The 23,800-nt window shown below is 34.1% G+C and overlaps 1 protein-coding gene and 1 pseudogene across 14 annotated transcripts in view; one reads left to right on the plus strand and one right to left on the minus strand.

Moving 5' to 3' along the window:
- The window catches only part of Cfap47 (cilia and flagella associated protein 47), a 512,210-nt gene that overhangs the window by 20,365 nt on the left and 468,045 nt on the right, over nucleotides 1-23,800 (minus strand). For 5 of the 14 annotated variants that reach the window (XM_087189879.1, XM_087189872.1, XM_087189882.1 and 2 more), the window contains 2 exons: nucleotides 9,336-9,504; nucleotides 14-3,206 (listed from right to left, as the gene is read on the minus strand). In XM_087189879.1, the coding sequence (XP_087046005.1) occupies nucleotides 2,994-3,206; nucleotides 9,336-9,504 (382 nt within the window). In that variant the 3' untranslated portion in view covers nucleotides 14-2,993. Of the gene's footprint in view, nucleotides 1-12; nucleotides 3,207-9,335; nucleotides 9,505-23,800 lie in introns of those variants that run through there. The other 9 variants (XR_015442441.1, XM_087189881.1, XM_087189880.1 and 6 more) reach the window with 3 other exon arrangements.
- Nucleotides 15,885-18,270, plus strand: LOC101710932 (ras-specific guanine nucleotide-releasing factor RalGPS2 pseudogene; annotated as a pseudogene).

Here is a 23,800-nt window from a genome sequence, read left to right on the forward strand (position 1 = left end):
AAAGAAGAACTATTGCCATTATTCTTTAAACTCATCAAGGAAATTGAAAGGGAAGCAAGGCTTCCAGATTCATTCCTGTAAGCAAGTGTTACTTTGATTCCAAAACCAGGGAAAGACCCAACCCCAAAAGAGAACTAAAGGCCAATCTCCCCAATGAACATAGATGCAAAACTCCTCAACAAGATACTGGCAAACAGAATTCAGAGGGTTATCAAGAAAATCATACACCCTGACCAAGTTGGATTTATCCCAGGGATGCAAGGATTTTTCAGCATTCGTAAATCAAGAAATGTAATACACTATTTTAACAGAGTCAAGGACAAAAATAATATGATCATATCAATAGATGCAGAAAAGGCATTCAACAAAATCCAGCACCCATTCATGATAAAACCCTATAGAAAATTGGAATACAAGGTCTTTATCTCAACCTGATTAAGGCTATCTATGAAAAACCAACAGCCAACATCAGGCTAAATGGTCAAAAACTGAAAACTTTCATGCTAAAATCAGGAACAAGACAAGGATGCCCACTATCACCACTCCTGTTCAATATAGTTCTGGAAACATTAGCCACAGCAATTAGAAAAGAGGAAGAAATAAAAGGAATAAAGATAGGAAAGGAAGAAGTTAAACTGTCATTATTTGCTGATGATATGATACTTTACATAGATGACCCAAAAAACTTGGCCAAAAGACTTCTAGACTTAATTGACAGATTCAGTAGAGTAGCTGGATACAAGCTCAACACTCAAAAAAACAATTGCCTTCTTGTACAAAAATAACAGACTCACTGAGTGAGAAATTAGGGAAACAATTCCTTTTTCAGTAGTATTCAAAAAAATGAAATATCTAGGAATCAATCTAACAAAGGAAGCAAAAGACCTCTACACTGATTACTATAGCACTCTGAAAAAAGAGTTCAAAGAAGATACAAGAAAATGGAAAGACATCCCTTCTTCCTGGGTAGGAAGAACCAATACAGTGAAAATGGCCATACTTCCAAAACTACTATATAGATTCAATGCAATGCCAAATGAAATTCCAACAATATACTTCACAGAACTAGAGAAAACAATCCAAAAATTCATTTGGAGCCAGAAGAGACCTAGAATAGCTAAAGCAATTCTAAGCAACAGAGACATGGCTGGGGGCATCACAATCCCCAACTTGAAACTATACTACAAAGCTACTGTGATAAAATCAGCATGATACTGGCAAAGGAACAGACCCAAAGATCAGTGGAATAGATTTGAAGATACAGAAGCAACTCCAGACATACTCAGCCACCTCATCTTTGACAAAGGAGCCAACCACCATCAATGGAGGAAAGATAGCCTATTTAATAAACGGTGTTGGAAAAACTGGATTTCAACCTGCCAAAGATTAAAACTAGACCCATACCTATCACCATGCACTAAACTAAGATCGAAGTGGATTAAAGATCTAAATATTAAGACAGAAACACTAAACTTGCTGGAAGATAAGTTAGGTAGACCTCTTGAACACACTGGCATAGGAAAAAACTTCATGGACAAAACCTCAGTAGCACGGGAACTAGCAGAAAGAATCAACAACTGGTATCTCATCTTATTGAAAAGCTTCTGCACTGCAAAAGCAACCACCAACAGAGCTAACAGACAACCTACAATGTGGGAAAACATTTTTAGCAGCTGTACCTCATACAAAGGACTACTATCTAGAATATACAAAGAACTGAAAAAAATCAGACCCCCCAAATTCAAAGACCGAATTCAAAAATGGGCATCTGAAATGAACAGACATTTCTCAGAACAAGAAGTAAAAGCAGCAAATAAATATATGAAAAAATGTTCAACATCACTGGTCATTCGAGAGATGCAGATGAAAACAACACTGAGATTCCACCTCACCCCAGAAAGAATAGCTGCTATTAAGAAATCAACCAATAACAAATGCTGGCGGGGGTGTAGACTGGTGCGACCACTGTGGAAATCAGTATGGAGACACCTCAAAGACTAGGACTAGAGGTCCCATTTGACCCAGCTATTCCTCTGCTGTATCTTCCCAAAGAATTAAAAGAATCATACCACAGCGATATATGTGCACCCACGTTCATAGCGGCACAGTTTGTAATAGCTAAAGCTTGGAAGTAGCCCAAGTGCCCATCAACTGGAAACTGGATAAAGAAGATGTGGGGTTTTTTTAATAAATGGATTTCTACTCAGCCATAAAGAACAAAAAACTAGAGTTATTTATAGCTAAATGGATGCATATAGAGGCCATACTCAAGTGAAATAAATAGGACACACATGTGTAAAAACGAATAGTTTCACTAGTATGAGAAGCTGATAGTGTAAACAAGGGTTCAAATGGTTAAAATGTATAATTGATAATTCAAAATTAGAAAAAAGGTCCAAAGATGAAGGGGTGAAGGGAGGGGAAGGGGAAAGGAAAGGAGGGAAAGTAAAAACCACAAGAAAAGAAAAAAAAATGGAAATGATGTCTGTAAATAAGGAAGGGTAGAGGGGGTAAAGGGCACACAGGTAATGGGGAAAAAATAAGAACCAAGATACATCATGTACAGGTACAAACACCCAATGATAAATGCAAACGAACTGTATACCTAAAATGTACCAATAAAAAAACTTAGAAAAAAAAACTTGCAAGCAAAATCCACATGATAAATTTAGTTTTGATAGCAACACTGTTGTTTGATGTTTGAAATATTGTCATTAAAATTCTGTGTCAGTTTTACTAAAAATGTATTCCCACATTCTAAACGTCAAATTTTTCCAGTATTTAGAACGAAAATCCATTAAAAAACAGACACAATTCAGAAATGAGGTATGACATGTTTAGAGACTAGTTAGGTCAGCATTTTAAAATACAAGAAAATACAGAAGACCTGTTATTGTTAAATTATTATTCCTCAGGAATATTACAAAACATAAAATAGTAATAATGAAAAAATTCAATTCTAGTTGAATCCAAGAAATGATTTTGATTTTTTTTTATTTTCTCTTCATCACCAAAGGAGCACCCTTAATGGTAGAAGACACCCCTGTCCTTATGAGTTCAGCATTTTCACGGATAAAATTGCGTTGACGAATGGGCATGTCATCATACCTTTGGTTTGTAGTATTAACTTTAGGTTTTACATTCATCAGAGGTGTGGTTTCTGGTGGTAACCCGTTGATTTCATACATCCAGCACGTATCATCTGTCTTTGAATAAAGAGAGAAAGAGACTGTATAAAATCCAGAGACTTAGGAAAATGTAGGGAAAAGTTTATCACAGTTAAACCCTTCTCTTTGCCTTATAGAGTATGGTATACTTATATAACTAAAACTGCGTCTATAAATGATAAATACTTAAGGTGAAAATAAATTAAGGAAAGCTTTTGGCATTATGAATTAAAGACTATTCATTAAGAAAGAAATCTGTCATTCAGCCAAAGATCTGCCCTGCAGGTGAATCCATCTGATGTAAGAGAAAACAATCTATTTGATAGACATGAGATAATGCCCAGAATGAACTACAATGAAGGGAAAGAATCTTTCTGACAAAGTCAAGGATATTTAAGTGTAGCCATAGAGATGTTTGGTAAAATATGTTGCGCTGATGTTTAGATTATGAAAGTACGTAATATAACCATTTGAATATACCAAGAGAGGCATAAGATCACTGATGACAATCATAATCTATATCTAAGTCAGTACAATTTACATATAGATTTATTTTTAAATCCTGTATTTCATATATATATATATGAATTAAGCATAATTCCTAAGCTATATTCAACTAGGCAGTGTACTATTTTATGTTTATACCATAACTTAATTATGTTAAGTCCCATTTCTTCTACAGAATCTCCTAAAGCCACCTGGTTTTATGTAGGCTTGCTTTTCACACTAAGAATTGTATCATGCACAAAGGGTGATCAAAATATAAAGTGAATGTTTAAATTTAAAAAAAATTATTACAGTAAAAGAGACATTGCCACTAATTTCCCTCAAAATGTTCTCCCTTTTTCAAACACATTTGTCATTCTTGCCGCTTTCTAAAGCAGTTCTGGAAGTCCTCTTCCATGAGTGTCTTTACTAAGTGTGAAAAAAACTAATGCTGCTTCCAATCGCCATCCAACAGAAAGACAGGATTATAAAAAACATTAGATAATCCACCTTATTCACTGTATCTGACACCATGGGACTTTTGGCTCTTCCCCAAAGTCAAAATAGCAATGAAAGATAAATGTTTTGAATTGATTCAGCAAATGAAAGCAGCCATAACAGTGCAACTAAAGATAAAAAAGAGAACTTCCAGAACTGCTTCAGAAAGTGACAAGAACAATGGGATACATGTGTTTGAAGCAAGGAGGAAGAACATTTTGAGGGAAATTAATGACATTGTGTCTTCTTCTACAATACATTTTAAAAATTTAAACATGTGCTGTATCTTTTATGATACCACATATGCTCAGAAATCTATTCATGTTGAGTCCCAGACCAACTGCATATTGCACTATACCAGGCTTAATGTGTATTATGTGATATCTACCAGCAAATATTAAGTCAGCAATTTCTTGTACTCAAGCATGGCCTTATTTTAAACATATGTGGCCCTTTTATCAATTGTTTGAAGTTATTTTTGTATTCAGGGCCAAGAATTAAAAAATGAACCAAACCAGAAAGCATACTACAACTTAGTTAAATAACGTTTTACTTCATATAAGGATGTTCCATTTGAAAAATAAACTTAAAGTTTGGGGACTGTGCATATGTCATTGTAAATTTTTTCCAATACAGGTGACCATCTTCATGGTTACAGATGAGTGAAATAAATGAAGAGACTTGCACCATACCTGGTGCTTGTTACCGATATGTGAGCTACATGAAGGGACCTGCACTTATGCCTGACACTTAGAGCATTCACATGAATAAACTACATGACAGGGTTTGTACCTATACTCAGCACCCAAGTAGGTAGGGACTCGTATCTTCACATGACACTTATAACTGACTCCTTTGAAGATGATTGACAAAAAAGACATCATTTTTATAGTCTCAATTATATTTTATGTACGCAGGTTAAGATTTTAATTTTACAGTTATGTGGCTCCAAGTATATGTGCATGTGTATACATATTTTAAGGAAACAATTCATGCCCTTTTTCTCAACATGCTATTTTAATGATAAGCTTTTTTATAAAATAAATATTAAAGATTAAAATTTTTATCAAAGGTTAAATTTCTTCAATTCAGTAGTGAATACAAATAATTATCCATTTATATTTTCAAAAACATCTTAAAGGTAAGAGTTCTATTTCTTCTACACTCAATCTCCCTTTGAAAATATAAAGTCATATTCAAATAATATAAGAATAATAATACCCCCATATCACTAATACCTCATAGAATCGATGTTGATTTTTACAAAAGAATGCCAATTTATCATTATGTTCCTTAACTATTTATTTAAAGAAATCTAATTTTTAAATGGGAGAGATTCCCATATTTAAGTACAGTAGTGTCTCTATGTTCTGAAGAGATCAGCCAAAGCCAGTGTACTCATGGAACAAATGACCAAAGCTACATTTTTAAGGATGCATTTCTATGAATGGAAACAATTGATAATTATCAATTAGCAGTGGTCTGTGACCACTCACCTCAGGTATTTCCATTTCAATGCCTGATCCAACTTTAATTGCAGTACCTGCACCTCTTCGACTCAGGATTTTTCAGAAACCCCAGAAGGCTTTTGCTGATTAGAGTATTACCAGTCTCTGGGAGAATTCTTCAGTCAATGATTGGAATGATGTCAAGTCATATATAAAATGCCCAACTTCCCGGTCCCCTAGGGTGTGAAAATTCTGAGGTGTGCAGTTGATGCTATTTCCCAGATTTCTCCCAAGGAATTAATTTTCAGCTGTTCACTGTGGCAGATGCCTTGGCAAAGCACCCTTTATTGGTTTCCTTTTGTTATGTATCTTATATCCTGCTTCCCTATCACTATTTCTTGAGATCATGTAACAAATACGCTATTTGGATTTGAATATATGTATTTGAGGATCTGTTTGTAAGGAAATACAAACTAAGACACATATTTACAATACAATTTCCCATTGTTTCATGCTAATAATAGATTCTTTTAAATACAATATAGTTGTACATATATCATCTGTTTATGCTTCTAGCTATAAAAAGGGCATTTAAATATAAATATAGTGTAAATTATATGTAATTATATATAAGTATATAGTAATGATTTTGTATAACTATAAAAATAAAGCCTCACAGGTTTCATCTTAGATAATTGTGATAGTTCTCACATTTTTAAAAACTAACAAGTTACAACGTTCACTATGGAAAATTGAGCAGATTTACTACTCTGAGTAGCACTGCTTTTTATTGTATACCTAAAATGTACCAATAAAAGAACTTAAGAATAATGAAAAAAAAACCAATCTGAACAAGTAAACTTTAAGCACTCAAAGCTGGTGCTATTTGCCTTGTTTACTAATGGGGAAAGAGTTTTTAATCACTGTAAATGTGATTTAATTGAATGAAAAAGTATGAAGCTTGCTAACATGATGGCTGTGGCTTATTTGAGCTAATATTTAATTACAATGATCTTACAAATTGCCATTTTTATTTCAAAGTGAAGCACAATGAAGATCATATGTTGCCAATATACACTTAATGCTTTTCTAAAAAATCAACAAAATGATGTAAATAATAATCTTCATTTAGATAATAATTTAAGTTTTAAAATTGTCTTCCCATATATCATGAGAGTCAGCATGATGTAGAAATTAAGAACTGGGATTTAGAGTTAGATTGATTGAGCCATGATTTTCAGATCATTTTGTTTCATATATGCAGTAGCTCTTATGAATCTCAAGGGTATAATACTTAGCATAAAACTTAATTTCAAAAGGTTACACTGTGCATGATTGGATTTATATAATATTCTATAAATCAAAGAACTATAAAAAGATGGAGAAAAGATTAGTGTTTCTTGGGAAGGGCAGAAATTACAATGTTAGGCATGTCTACAAAGAATAAGCATAAGGTAACTCTGCAGTGATGGAAAAGTTCTGTATTTTGGTTTTGCTTTTAGTTACATACCTCTTATACATGGGTTCACATTGCTTAGAAGAACAAGCAAATACACAAATATAAAAATATTAAAGATGGCGTAAGGTCTCTAGTTAACAATATTTTATCAATATCAAGTTCCTTGTTTTGATATTTTATTATAGATATATAACATGTCATCATTGGGGAAAATTGAGGAAAGACTTTACAGGACTCCTAAATATTAATTTTCCAGCTTCCTACAGTGATACATGAATAACCATGTATATAGCAGCACAATTTATACTTTCTAAATCTTGGAAGCAGCCTATATGTCCATCAACAGATGAAGAGATGAAAAATATGTGATATTTACATACAATGGAGTACCACTCTACCATAAAGAAAGATAAAATTGAGTCGTTTTTAGGAAAATGGATGCACCTTGAGACAATGTTAAGTGAAATAAATAAGACACAAAAGCTTAAATATTGCATGGTTTCTCTTATATGAGAAACCCAAAATATAAATAAAGAGCAACAAAATAAAAGATAGACAAGAGGAAATAGGGAGATAAATCTTTCTCAAATGGGAAGGGAATCAAGAGATGGAGGGAAGGGGATGGAGGAGAGGTGAAGAGGCTGAAAAAGGGAATTAAGTTGTGCTCTGAACATTTACTAAGTCCACACAAAGAATGTAAACATGTACTGCAAACATGTACTAATAAAAATAACTAAAATATGAGATGAAAGAGTCAGCCAGAAATTTGTACAGTAAATGAATATTTGATATGTTTTTATATTATGGAATTATTCTTAATTGTAAGATTGGATAATGGTGTCATGATTATGATTTTTATCATTTAGTGATTAACAGGAAATATTTGCAAATAATACAATGCCTGGGGCTTTCTTTAAAATGGAAGGTGGGGAAAGGGGTGGTATATAGACAAAGCAGGATTGGCCATGACGTGATAACTATCCATACTAGATGATAAGTGCATGTAGATTAATTATCCTTTTTTGGCACATATTTGGAATTTTCCATAATCAAATTAAATCAACAAAACAGTCTATTAAATGCATTTCAATCTCAGTTTGGTACCTATATACGTTTATCAAATTGTATCACATCAGACTAACTGAAAATGTTATATTTTTTGTTGATACTATATACCTTCACTAACTGTTCAATCAATGCAGAGAAACTAGGCACATATTCTGTTGTTAAAGCTAGCTAAACAGTTAATTTCAGAAATGTCCAGTATATACTAATAAAATATACATCATTTTAATTTCCAAATCTTTTTAAAGAAGTCGTTTAATCCCCTTTCAGTAAGCAAGCAAACATATGATCAATGCAGGCAATGAGGTACGTGCAGCAAGGCAGGGGCATTATCTTATTACTTAGGTTATATAGATTCTTACAAAGATGAAAACTAGAAATAATTTTCTCAAACAATATTCAAAACTTTATTTTTTTGCCTTATTAAACTAACAAAACTTTATGCCTATGGCACTACTTAATTACATTTGATATAAAGGTCTAGAAATCACACTGGCATCAGGAGTTGTGTGTTACAAGACAACATGCCCTTTGTGCCTGTGCCATTGAAAATGAACAGTAATAAGAGGTATATCTTCCAAAGTAATTGGAAGGTTGTTTTTTAGCCAAAAAATGTCTTACTATAAATATATGTAAATTTTTAAAGAGGAATTTTCCTTTTTGGATAAGTTTTCAAGATTGTACTTGCCATTTACCATAAGTGTTAATAAAATGATCAACTTAACAATCTTCTGTATAAATGATCCACTTTATGTGAAATTTTTTCAGTTGAACCTATTTACCTTCTATTTAATTTTCTTCATTTTGGATTTCACAATTTTTACAATATTCTATGGCTAATCAAAGGTTCCAAAATCTCTATGTCAAATAAACTAATGCCAAAGCCTTGAATGGATATATTACTTAAAGTGATATGTGACCACACAAATCACTCCATGGTCATTATATGTCTTTTCTATAATTCCTTAGTATGAAAGGAGAGTAATTCCTTATTTTCCCTTGGTGTGGACAAACTTATTGTTATATTCCATATTTAAATTATTTTACTAGATGAAAAGAAAGAAAACAAAATAGAGGAGTAGAAATGAGTTGACTTTTGAAAGGCAATATTGTTATTTTTATCTGTGATAACAGGTGAAACATTTCTTCTTCAATAATTTAGCACTTTTAGTGACATCAAGGATCCCTGATTATTGCCCTTACAGAACTCACCTGTATTCCTAATGTTGCTTTGTATTTTTTACTGTACATTTTTGGTTTAAATCCTACAATGATGAGTATTCCTTTACTATGAGAAGGAGGGAGTTCTCCAGACTCAGGTTTTACAAAAAACTCTGGATCACTTCCAGGTAGGAAGGAGGCGGTGAATTGCTGAGGATATCTGGAACAGAAGTGTGAATATCAGCCAGTTAAATCTGATCATTATTTCATTTACTTTGTGAGAGCTTGATGAATAGAATTTGAATCCCACTGCAGTTGGCTGACAGCTAAACATTAATGCTGCATGCTTATAGAATAAAATTAGACATTTTAAAAATTACTGAAATGACATTCTTAACAGAATGATAAAATCCTAGAGACTTTTTTTCAAGCACATCTTATATTCATAGAGTACCAAGAAAAAAATGTATGTTCTTATAAAAATTGGCAGAATTCAATGTCATGAATGAAAATTAAACATTTATAAATAAATCATATGCAAATGACCACTAATTCTATTAAAACATCTTTTGTTTCTACATTTTATTATGATATATTTGCATTCTCCTTTAGTTTTCCACTTGCTAAATGAAATTAAAACATTTTTCATTCTCCGAAAAGATTATTGGGTCTGAAGATAGGTTACTATGATATGAAGTAAACTGAATGACATTTAAGATTCCAGTGACTGTCTTCATATCAAGATTGACTAGATTTGAGATGAAGACTGTGAAAGAAGTTGAGGAAATTTTTGGTAGAATAAAGATAGATAGAAGTCAATGCATGAGAAGCTATAAGTAAGGTGTGTTAAAAATCAAATTTGACAGTGAAGATGCATATAAAAGGTCAAATATGGCTTCTGAAAACAGACTCAAGAGTGTAATGAAGAAGACGATGCAGGCGATTCACATTAGAACTCACTGAACCAATCAACAAATATGTATTGAGTATCATGACAGAAAATATGAAAAGACAGTTTATAGATATGGATGGCTTGAATTGGAATCAACTCTTGGTGGATACATTCAAGAAATATACTTAATCTTTCCAGGCTTCAGTTTTATTATGTGTTAAATTAAGTTATTAACCATAGTAAAGTCATTATATCAATTCCTGACACATGGCAAGTGCCCTGTATTAGCCAATATTTCTTTAGTCATGATTATCATTATTGGTGTTTTAAAATATTTTATAACCAGTGGTAAGAACTGATGAATGATCCAATAAATGAGACATGAATAAGACAGAGTGTCTAGGAGGATTACATCAGCAAGATTACAGAATAAGAACTCATAGGTCCTCTTCTTCCCAGTGGAGATACCACTTCAGAAAAAATATATGGAAAAATTCTCTTTGCGAGAAATTCAGAAACTAGCTAACAGTGTCTGTATCACAGTTCAGCAAGAAATAAGCTACACATAATTCAGTAGGAAAATTCTTGGCACATTTCTGCTATTGTTTCTTCCCTGGAAAAAGTGTCACATGATTGGGAAAAATAGCCCCCTCTTGGCTTGTGTCTGAGGAAGAAAACAGAAGTGATCTCACACGGTGGGTAGTTTCCCATGGAAACTGCTTTATGACTTGCTTCTATCAGATTGCTAATGGAACTGAGCATCCTCTAGATTTTGGGGGCTACTAAAAATCAAACACAAAGTTGGGAGCTGAAACACATTAAATGCTTTGAAAAATGCAACACAAACAACAGTAGAGGAATCAAATCAAAGAAAGAATCCCTAAACTTCAAGACAGATCATTTAAAAATATCTAGTCAGAAGAGGAGAAAAGGACAAAAAGGGTTGAATAAAGTATGTGCGACTGGCAGGATATTGTTAAAAGAGCTAACATGTGGGAAGGTGACATTAGTAAGATAATATAGTGGGAGATCCAAGCCTTCTTTTCTTCCACAAAGAGCAACAATTTGTGAGAACTATGATTTGTCTGATGCTATGGTTTGTCTCTTTCAAAATTCATGTTGAAATTTAGTCACCAATGCAACAGTGTTGTTGGTAAGAACTAATGGGAAATGATTAGATCATGGGATGGATTAATGTCTCAAGAATGGATTAATGTCATTGTCATAGGAGTGGCTTAGCTATCAGAAGAGCAAGTTGTTCTACAAGTGGCATGCTCTATTTATTTATTAATTTTTTACTGGATCTTACACTTTCACCTTTAGCCATATTAAGATATAGAAAAGATCTCTTTCAGATGTTGGTGCCATGTTCTTATAATTCCCAGTCTCCATAACCATGAGCAAAATTAAACTTATTTCTCTATAAATACCCAGTGTGTGGTGTTGTGTTATAGCAGCAAAAGTTGATTGAGACATCTGATCAAAAAATTGAAAATAAGTTTTTTAAAGGAGCTCAGCAAACTAAGAGAACAGACAAACCACTCAGCAAAATCAGAAAAGTAATACATAAACAAAACTAAAAGTTCAAAACAGATAGACACTATTTAAAAAGAACAATCTGGCAGTTATCCATGAAAGAAAATAAATCTGGAAAAGCTCAGGAGCCCTACAGCAATGCTACAGTAATGGGAAAAAACAAGAATAACTGCACAAATGGGTATCACCCCATTCTCCAGGAAAACACTAAGCACAGAAAGAGAGCTCTTTGGCTTGCAAGTCTCCCTAGCACAGAAAAGGGGAATGGGTTAAACAGCTACTTTCCCCAACATTTTGGGAGCACTATCTTCGAGAGTAGCTTCAGTTTTATACTACTTTGATCACCAGAGAGACTAGTATAGTTGATATGTCTAAGGTCAGCTGGAAACAACGAAGATGGAGGCTTTCAACAGCAATCATGTAGCAGAAGTCACCATGTTCCCTAGCATCCTGCTCCCCACAGGACTCCATTACACCTCTTCACTGAGAATGTCAGAAGGCTTCTTAGCCATCATGCATCCCAAAACACTTTCACGGCCACGCACCCTACAGTATTTGACTTTGAGAACTCATGTCTTGCTCTACAGAGAAACCTGGCAGCTTTCACTGCTGAGAAAGCAAAGACCCAGTACATCCATCACAGACTTCCTTTAGCTTTCACTACTAAAGGTTCTGCAAATTTTTGGCTACAAGGTGCTTGAGCCACTTCATCTTCCCAATCTAAAGCCATTCCAGCTGTTTCTGCTGTGGATGCTCTGGCTTAGTATCCAATACAACCACCAAATCTGGACTTACAAATAGCCCCAAGTTCCCTGCTGAAGACACCAGCTTCCACTCTAGTGCACCAGCACCTGACTCTTGCAGCTAGGACAATGCATACTGCCAGCCCCAGCCCCTACAGTTACCTGTGCATTAGCAACTGGTTTTGTCCTCTAAGGCTACTTCCACTCCTTTGGTTAAACACACAGCAGGTCCCTGTAGCTGCACAAGCCTGCATACCTCTAGCTTGGGCCTATGGCTGCTCATACATGCAGCTGGGTGGACTCTGTTCTATATATTCTACATATATATATATATATACCAGTTCCTCAGATGAATGTAATTATTATGTATCACAAACATTCACTAATAAAAAATTTTAAAAGAAGCAGGAAAAAGATCATGGAAAGAGAAGAGAGCAAATTGAAGGAAATAAGATCCATTTACCCTGTTTAAAAAGTTAAAAAATAAAAAACTAAGCAAAGAAAGTGGCAAGAATGATGGTTTAAGTGTGTTCAAAGTGAGGGATATTAATGACAATGTGTCTTACTGTAATAATTTTAAAAATTTGAATCTTTATCATATATTTTTATTTCACCTCATATACTGAACATTTTATCTAATAGCATATGGAGTACTCTAAAGGGTAGGTAATATGTTAGGATAGAAAATACATCAACAAATTTAAGAATACTGAAATCATATCAAGTATCTTTTTCCAGTCACGGTGATATGAAATTGGAAATGAAAAATAGGAGAAATCTATGAAAATTCACAAATCTGTGGAAACTAAAAAATCTAAATGGAAATTTAAAAGTATCTTGAGACAAATGAAAATGAAAACACAGTGTACAGAATCTTAATGGATACTGCAAAAAGAGTTCTAAGAGGGACCTTTATAGAGAAATGCTCAAATAAAGAGGTTTCAAATAAACAATATTGTACATCAATGAACTATAAAAAGAATAGCCTAGAGTAAAAGTGAATGGGTTAAAGGAAATAGTAAAGAATAATAAAGATCAAAGTAGAAATAAATCAAATGAGTGTATATAAATCCATAGGAAAAATAAGGCTGAGTAATTTTGAAAAAATAATTGACAATCTCAAATAAAATCAGAAACAAAAGTATATTACAGTGGAGCTTTCAGAAATTAAAAAGAATGTAGAGGACTATGATGAACAATTGTATGCAGGCAGAATGCAAGATTCAAAGAAATTCATAATTTCCTGGAAACATACTACCTACCAAGATTGAATCAAGAAGAAATAGACTGGCTATAGAGGTCACTAAAAAAGACTGTAGTAGTAATTAGAAATTTTCCAACAAAGAAAATTCCAGCACCAGATGGCTTCACAGATGAATTCTACAAAGCATTCAAAGGGGAATTAATATCAATAGCTATTAAATTCTTTTAAAAAATAAAACTACTTAACATTAAACCTAGACAAACCTGAAGAGGAGCAAATGAAACTGATGTTTAGCAGAAGGAAGAAGATAGAAATTAGAGCCATAATAAATAAAATAAGAGAATATAAATACAGTAGATAAAAATCAATGAAAGTATGAGTTGTGTTATTGAAAACAACAGAAAAGTTAATAAAGCTCTAGTTGGACTAACTTCAAAAGAAAAATGCTCAGATAAATAAAATGGGAATGAAAGATACTTTATAACTGATGTTACAGAAGTAAAAATGGTTATAAGAGACACTATGAACAATTATAAGCCAAAGCTAAGGGATAACCTAGGAGGAATGAACACTTAGAAAGATATAAATTACAAAGACTAACTCATAAAAAAAGATAAATGTGACCAGATCTATAGCTAGTAAGGAGATTAAATCAGTAGAACTCCCATGAAAGAAAAGTGCAGGGCCAAATGACTTCACCAACAAATTCTACCATTCTCTAACATTGATCATTCTCAAACTCTTCCAAAAAGTGTGGAGAAGTCAACACTTGCAAATTCATTTTATGAGGCCTGATAGCAAAAGCAATGACACTACAAGAGAATAAAACTACAAGTTAATATTCCTAATGAACATAGATAAAAATATTCAACAAAAAAATAACAAAATGAATTCAAAAGCATAAATTGTGATGCAAAAGTATTGTCTCTGAGAGGCCGTAATTGTTTAATATGTGAAAATCAATCAATATGATAAACCACGTTAACAGAATGAAGTAGAAAATTGAATGCTCATCAAAACAGATACAGAAAAATTCACTGGACGAATGCAAAATCTTTTTATGAGTATAACATTCAACAAACTAGGAATGTAAGGAAATTATCTCATAACTCAGCTCATGTATGGAAAGCCCACAGGTATAATACTCAATAGTGAAAAACTGAAAGTTTTTCTACAAAGATCAGAAACAAGACAAGGATGCCCAGTCTTGTTATTTCTAGTCAACATTTTACAAGAAGTATTAGCCACAGCAAATAGGCAAGAAACAAATAAATATAAGGCCTTCAAGTAATAAAGTAATAAATAAAACTTTTTCCTGGTTACAGATAATGTAATCTTATATACAGAAATCCTGTGAGTCTACACAAAAATTGTTATGTCATAAATTCAGTGAAGTTTCAGAATACAAAATCAAGACACAAAATTCAGTTGCAAAAGGATTTTGAATGTTTCTACCATAAAGAAATGACAAATGTTTGAGATAATACATGTGTTTAACTTGATTTAAACATTACACGGTGCATACTCATAGGTGTATCAAAACATCACATGATATCCCATAAATATGTACAATTTTTATGTTTTATGGATCAGTTAAATACATCTAATAAAAATCAGCTGCACTTCTCTACACAATGGACAAATTGAAAACAAAAGTGAGAAAAAATCCATTTATATTAGCATTAAAATAGTAAAATACTTTTAAATAAATTTAACCCAGCCGATGAAAAACTTGGTCATTGAAAACTATGATATATATGAGGTTTATGAAAGAGTAAGTCATAAAACAGAAAAGAATGGTGTTTGCCAAGGTGCAAATTAAAACAAGAAACTACAATTCAATGGGTATGACATTTTAATCATGCAAGATGAAAATTTCTAAGAGATTTGCTGTACAATGTTGTACTTATATTTAGTACTATACTCTATCCTTAAATATTTGTTGAAAGAATAGATCTCCTGCTCTATGTTTCTTGCCCCAATAGAAAAAAAATGAGACAGTATGTCCCCATTCTCAAGAAAATAAATCCAAGGTAGTGTTTTTAACTTATTGATTTAAAGAGAACTGATAAAAATTTCTTACAGCGCCCCCGCCAGGTCCGCACTCCCCTTCCACCCCAGGCGCGGACGGGGTGGATCTCGCACACTCCCCTCCCCCAAGCGCCGGCGGCGGGCGCTGAATGAGAGACGCCGGAGGCTCGGGCGGGCTTGTGCTACCCCTGGCGGCTGCGGCAGCGGCGGAGCAGGAGGCCGGCGTCCCCCTTCCATCCTCCGAGGCGACCGCACCGGCTGCCAGAAATAATGTATCTGTGGCCCTGGACATGAAGTAATCAGTCCTCTGTTGCTGCTGACATAGGGTCAGGGACTGATGAGGGAAGCATGGACTTAAAGAACGGACAAGCAAGCAATGTTAATATTCCAGCTACCGCTTCTGAGAAAAGTAGCAGCTCTGAAGCATTAAGTGACAAAGGTTCTGAACTGAAGAAAAGCTTTGATGCGGTGCTATTTGATGTTCTTAAGGTTACACCAGAAGAATATGCGGGTCAGATGACACTATTGGACATCCCAGTATTTAAAGCTATTCAACCAGATGAGCTCTCAAGTTGTGGATGGAGTAAAAAAGAAAAATATAGTTCTGCACCAAATGCAGTTGCCTTCACAAGAAGATTTAATCATGTGAGCTTTTGGGTTGTTAGAGAGATTCTTCATGCTCAAACATTAAAAATTAGAGCAGAAGTTCTGAGCCATTATATTAAAACTGCTAAGAAACTGTATGAGCTGAATAATCTTCATGGACTTATGGCAGTGGTATCTGGCTTACAGAGTGCCCCAATTTTCAGGTTAACTAAAACATGGGCGTTATTAAGTCAAAAAGACAAAACTACCTTTGAAAAATTACAGTATGTAATGAGTAAAGAAGATAACTACAAAAGACTCAGAGACTATATAAGTAGCTTAAAGATGACATCTTGCATTCCCTATTTAGGTATCTATTTGTCAGATTTAACATACATTGATTCAGCATATCCATCAACTGGCAGCATTCTAGAAAATGAGCAAAGAACAAATTTAATGAATAACATCCTACAGATAATTTCTGATTTACAGCAGTCCTGTGAATATGATATTCCCATGTTGCCTCATGTCCAAAAGTATCTGAACTCTGTTCAGTATATAGAAGAACTACAAAAATTTGTGGAAGATGATAATTACAAGCTGTCGTTAAAGATAGAACCAGGGACAAGCACACCACGGTCTGTTGCTTCCAGGGAAGACTTAGTAGGTCCTGAAGTAGGCGCATTACCACCAAGTGGAAGAAAAAGTATAGCAGCTGAAGGAGCCTTGCTGCCACAGACACCTCCGTCCCCTGGGAACCTGATTCCACATGGACACAGAAAGTGTCACAGCTTGGGTTATAATTTCATTCATAAAATGAACACAGCAGAGTTTAAGAGTGCAATGTTCCCAAATGCAGGGCCAAGACATCTGTTAGATGATAGCGTCATGGAGCCTCATGCACCATCTCAAGGCCAAGCTGAAAGTTCCACTCTTTCTAGTGGAATATCAATTGGTAGCAGTGATGGTTCTGAACTAAGTGAGGAAACCTCACGGCCTGCTTTTGAAAGGAACAGATTATACCATTCTCTCGGCCCGGTGACAAGAGTGGGACGAAATGGCTGTCGAAGCCACATGAAGGCCAGCAGTTCTGCAGAGTCAGAAGATTTGGCAGTACATTTGTATCCAGGAGCAGTTACTATTCAAGGTGTTCTCAGGAGGAAAACTTTGTTAAAAGAAGGTAAAAAGCCAACAGTGGCATCTTGGACAAAATATTGGGCAGCCTTGTGTGGAACACAACTTTTTTACTATGCTGCCAAGTCTCTGAAGGCTACAGAATGCAAACATTTCAAATTGACATCAAATAAGAATGTGTCAGTAGTAGGATGGATGGTGATGATGGCTGATGATCCAGAACATGCAGACCTCTTCCTGCTGACCGATTCTGAAAAGGAAAATTCATACAAGTTTCAAGCTGGCAGTAGGATGAATGCAATGCTGTGGTTTAAGCATTTGAGTGCTGCCTGCCAAAGCAACGAACAACAGGTTCCTACAAACTTGATGACTTTTGAGTAGAAACCTGGGGAAGACGGGGTGAACCCTGCTCCTGAGTGAGAGTGGGACCTGCAGAAAGAGTGCCAGCTGCAGAGGCCATCTGTGCCAGGAAGAGCCCGAGGCACCATCTCAGCCTTGGAGTTCTGAACCAAAAAGCACTAATTTCAGGGAATGAAGTGAGATATTCCCAGAGAACAAATTGGAGTTACAAAATAAACTGCCATGAACCATGCTTCTTATCTCTGAACTGACCTGTGGAAACCACTGCCTTAAAAGAATGAAAGGAAAACCAACATGAAACACCAAATAGTGTGTGTGAATCTTCTGGCGGTGCTGTGCTTGAAATAGATCGTAGCTAATTTGCATTTCTTTTATCTTTGTACTAATTTCAGAGGGGGAATTATCTTTTTTAGATACAGTTTAAAAAAGGAAAAACATTTCTTATGGATTACATCAGGATCTGGCTTTGAACTGCAGTGAACAGATACTTAGAGATTATACCAGCAGGCCCCGCCCAGGTTTGTTCTCCCTCCAGTAGTTCGTTCTCACTTGTTTTCTAACAGCAAGAATGTAGGAATTAGAAATGTTAATTATGTAAGTTGTAGGGGTTTGTTTTGGATGGGAGGTGTTTGTTTTCTTTTGGATAAGGGGACATCTTTTTAAACTTTTGAATTTAGTGCAGTGTGGGAAACATTATTTCCTGCAGGAGGCACAAAAGCTAAGTGTTCATATGCCAGGCAGTTTCTTAAAGTAGGCTCCAGAAAACATGGTTGTTTCTAACTGGGGTTAAAGCTTAGCTTTACATGAATTTTTTGTTGGACCACAGATCTGCCTAATAGAGAACTGCAATCCCAAGCTAAACTTTCCTGAGAAGATTTTACAATAACTAGCCTTTTCCCTGAGTTGATTGAATTATATTCCTTCTCCCAGTCACAGATGGTTTTTATCAGTGAGGGTGATAAAACTGATATTTTGCCAGGGTATTTTGTTTTACAATGTTTAATGTGCATAAGGCCAGTGTTTTTGTTGTCATTGTTACAATTATTCACTTGTTTTTGTTTAATATGAGATTCAAGATTGTATTTGTTTAAAAGATTGCTTGTTTATGTTTTATCATAAGACAATAATTTTAAGAGGGATAAAGGTGAAAGTTGGAGGTTCTGGAAGTTTTAAGTATCAAACGTTTCCTCCTTACATGACTCACCATGAGCTTACCAAAACATTTTTTCTGAAAACCTACTAATAGTTCCCTTACATGAAACCATATTTTGGCAGTAGTTGACTAAGCAGTTTTGACAGAATTCTTCTATGCAATAATGCATTCAATTTCTAAAATAAATGTTAAATTTAAAATTAATAAAAAGGGGTGAGGTACCTTAGATTTTATAACAAAAAAATAGCATTTGAAAAAAGATTCCACATTGAATATTATATCCTTGTGAGGCACAAATTTTAGTAGTGACCTAAGGAGAGAAGTGTTTCTTGATTGATGCCTGCTTATAGACCTCTATTATTTTGGGCCTCACATAAAATTTCTCACATACATAGTCTTAGAGAAATGTATGGTGTATCATATTTTGCCCTCAAGTCCACTTAAAGAAAATACTACATGTATAATAATTGGCTAAAAATTTATCAAAAGGAAAGCAAGAGCTTTTTCTGAGTGTTTATAAATTTTGTTTTTTTGTTTAGGAAGATATTAAGAGTTCAAATACATTTGTCATATGATAGAAATACGTTGTTTCTGGGTTTTGGTGACAGGCTGAAGAGGGCAAAATATTGCCTGTGCTGAATGATTTTTTTCAGTTAACGATCTAAGCTTAACCCATGTTGGGTACATAGAAAGACATCGTCTGCATAGCCAGCAGTATTACTATAGAGATCTTGCACATTTTACTTTTGTTTTGCATTTTTAAAATTTCCTTACTTTATTTCTCTTTAGAAATAACTTTTAAGTGTATTGCTTTTTTAAAAGAAATTGTGAGTAAGAACCCTGTGAATTTTATTATTATTTTGTTTGTCATAAATAAGCTAAAGTAGATATGTTTTAGGTTAACCATACCTGTGGAAATATGCAACTGGAAGTCAGAGGCTGACATCATGGTTTTGCCAAAGAGAGACAGAGCTAAGATGGAAGGTATGTTTGATATTTTCAGCTCTAAACAACGAGTGCTTGTATAGAGTAAGCATAGTATTCAAACTGAATTAACAGTTCACAGATAGAATAGGCATAGTGTCTTCAACTGATGGAAGATCAACCCCACAGTGCAGTAGAAATCATTATTATTTTTCTATCTCCCTTGATCCATTCAAAAGATCAGACTCTGATTTTTAGGATTATTTTCTCTTTTGAAGCAAATTTTGAATCAATATAGGTGAGTTTTAACCTATAATTCAGAAAATATTATAATTCAAGCAAAATATGTCAGCAAACTATATTAAATATTTAGATAGTTTATTACCCTCAATTGTCAAAAGCTAAAAATTTCCATCAATGTTAAGCTCATTTGTTTCTACCCTAGTCAAAAACTCATTAGAAATTCATTTAAATATTAAATTAAGCTGGTTTATAACCACAATGATTGGCATCTTTTATGCCTGCTATAGTAGTATATATACTAGCCCAAATACAATTTGAGGCAATCCTATTTAACAATTTATTTAAAACTGTAAAATTAACTACATAATGACCTTCTTGAGCACTGATTTGGTTACAAATCTTTCCCCTTGGTTCGGAGTATTATTTTTACTGTAACCTCTAAACTGTAAAAATTGAAATAGAACTGATCAAACTCACCTTCCCATTTTGTTGTCTTCACTGTGTAAATACTACAAAAAGGGATTCAAACAATGAGTTTGAATGTGGTTTTGTTGTTGTTGTTGTTGTTGTTGTTTTTTCTCTTTCCCAGACATGTGCTCCAATGGTAAATATTTTTCCTGTGTGGAATATGCCATATAACTATTGCACTACTGTCTCTATGGACTACATTGGTATTGGGTCTTTCTGTATGTCAAGAGTCAGGGTATTTATTGTTACAAAGCTTTTATAAATGGTTCTTTTCCTCTTGAGGAAGATTTATAAAGGAGCCCAAGAAGCATTATCATCATAGAAGAAAAAAATGGAAAAATGTTTACAGTCTCTAGGATATCTGTTAGTTGAAATAGGGCCCTCAAAGAGTAGCCTCTCTTTCTGGATTATTAGAATTTACCTGGCTAAATGCCTTTAGCATAATTCTTTTTTTCTAAGGTTAAATCTGTAAAGTCTACACATTTTATTACTGAAAACAAAACTATAGAGCATCGTTAACTAGATATCAATACTGAAAGATTTAGTCCATTGGCTTTTTAAAAGAATTTATTCATCTTTTTTTTTTTTTTGAGCCACATTTCTTTACAACCAGTTTTTAAGCCACCATATTATCCTCTGTAAACAATGGGTGCCAGGGTTGCTTAATAGAAGATAATCTAAAGAAATCCTCTGCTTCAAAGGCTTTTGACATAATTGGATCCCTTTTTGAAAATGGAGATAAATCCAATTCAACTGTGTCACAGTGGAGCAATAATGCTACTGTTGCATGAATCAATCATACAAAGCAGGTGATGAGGTTTGTCTGACTTCTTTTAGTGACATTTTAGGGTTTGCTTTTTTTCCCCCTCTTGTTTTCTATTCTTTCAAACTTAGTAAATTCATTCTTTTCCAGCCAGAGTGGTATTGTTTTCTCTAAGCCTTTAATAGACAAAAATTGCTATTAAATCATACTGATGATAAATTACTTTCCATGTGAACCTTTTCAAAATGATTTAAATACCTTTTGGGTTTGCTCCCTAAAAATGGCTTGTGTCTAAAATGACTCTTTTCTCTTTAAAGGGTCCTAATGAAAGAGAGTTATGCATACAAACTTGTATTAAATGTTTTGAAAGGAATTTCATTACATCTATATCTCAAGTTGTAATGAGGGGAAAGTTTGGTCAGCTCCTTACCAATGAAGACCAATTTTAGGGCATTGAGTATGACAATAATCATTTGCCCTCTTACTTCAGGAGTGTGCTATCCCTCTCTCCACCAGCTTAATCTTACAGCAGGACTAAGGAAGTCTGTACAGATACTGCCAGATACTTGTTGCAGTCCTCCTTGGTTTTTGGGTCTTTTTTACACAAGTTTTGTCCCTGCTTCTCTTTCCAGATAGGAGATTAAAAATAAATCCACTGAAACCCTTAAAAACAACTTGGAAGAGGGCCAGGGATTTAGTTCAGTAGTTCCACTGCCTGCCTCGCAAGCGCAAGGACCGGAGTTCGATCCCTGGTACAAAAAAAAAAAAAAACCAAAAAACAACTTGGAAGAACATCCATTCAGCTGAGTTCATTCTTTATTTTACTGTCTTGAGCATAGGTTTAATGATAAGGGCTTTTTGGAAAACCCCTAAAAAATAAGGTGCATCCAGAAATATTTGTTTGGGTTTCATTAAAGTATTGAAATCTTGTAATGACAGTCCCTTTGGGCAGAAATGAGATGTATTTCTGTTCAGTCTTATACTTAAAGAAGACCCAGATTGAACAAGCCTACCAGTTATTATTTGCCTGAAAATAGTATACAAGAAAGTAATTCAACTCCAGTACACAAATTAAAGGGAATTTAAGACACTAGACTCAATTTCTCAGTGAAAGAAAAGCTTAGAAATAATTTGCTTTTCTGAGATATTAGAAGGCCTAGTGCTGCTGTTTTTTATCTGTGTCAAGATGCTGTTTTCACATTTTTAAAAGGGCTACTATGTTCCAGAGTAGGCCAGTAGATCTATAATCTTTAAACCCAAATGAAAGGGTTAACTGGTCCTTGAGGGTTATTAGCAGAATTTAAATTTTTATTCTAGTCATTTGGACCGCAAAGCAGTGGTGGGATTTTTAAAAATGTAATTAGAGTGTTTTAGGGTGGAACTTCTTTCCTTAAAAAAACTGTAAATACTAGCTGTGCTTTAGAACCAGGTGACAAATACTGTTTTCCCTGAATATACCAACTAGAACTACTAACAAATATAGTCCAATAATTATTTTTACATGTGACTGTAAAATAGCTGATAAATCACCAAATTCTCAAGTGTTTCTGTACCTTATTGACATTGTTTGACAAACTACTGAAATATATGTGTGTGGAGAGGCTGGTGATCTGGTTCACAACACAATCTAAAGGAAATCAGACATCTGTAGGGATAGCTACCCAATGACAATAATACACAGGAAAACACAAGCCATTTTTATTCTTCTTTATCCCAATCAACTTGAGATAGTCTAATGATGAAGCATTCAATTGCACTATGACCTTCTTAAGTGATGTGCAGCTTGGTTCCTCTCTCACTTTTTGTTTCTTTTTAATATGCAAATGTGAGTGTGTGGTCTTCAGTGTGTTTGCATAAGCTAATTTAAAATGAATTTAAGCTTTCTGAAATATTTCTATTGAAATAAATCACTAAAAATTAAAAAAATTTCTTACATATATTTCAAAATTTAAAATATAAATATAAGATACATAAAATATAAATGAATTGCTGTGATTGAACTTGGAATGAAGAACCAACCAGGATATATTGTGCTGTCTAATATTTATTCTCTAATTTCTAAATTATTTGGTCATTAAGCATTGAGCTTGAGGGCTGGGGATTTAGCTCAGTGGTTCTGACGCCTGCCTCACAAGCGCAAAGTCCCAAGTTCGATTGCCGGCACCAAAAAAACAAAAACAAAAGCATTGAGCTTGTGGTCTTAGGCAACTCAGTGCTTCCAAGAATTTTGCTAGAATGTTTTTATAAATCACAGTGTAGGGAGTTCTGCGAGTCTGAACTGTGTTCATTATATTTATGTTCCAACCTCTTTCACACAACTAAAAATGTATGCAAACTATCCAAAAGCCTAAACAAAAAATTAAACCATAACTAAAAGATTTAGGAGTTGTGAAATCCTATATGTCTACAGCATAATTATTAGTGACATAATAATTACAGCTTTTGGAACTTTATTGCAGTACTCATAAGGTTGACAGTTG

The sequence above is a fragment of the Heterocephalus glaber genome, unplaced genomic scaffold (assembly GCF_053883595.1).
Source record: "Heterocephalus glaber isolate CG9 unplaced genomic scaffold, H.glaber_assembly_v1.0 deba00001547, whole genome shotgun sequence".
Taxonomy (NCBI): domain Eukaryota; kingdom Metazoa; phylum Chordata; class Mammalia; order Rodentia; family Bathyergidae; genus Heterocephalus; species Heterocephalus glaber.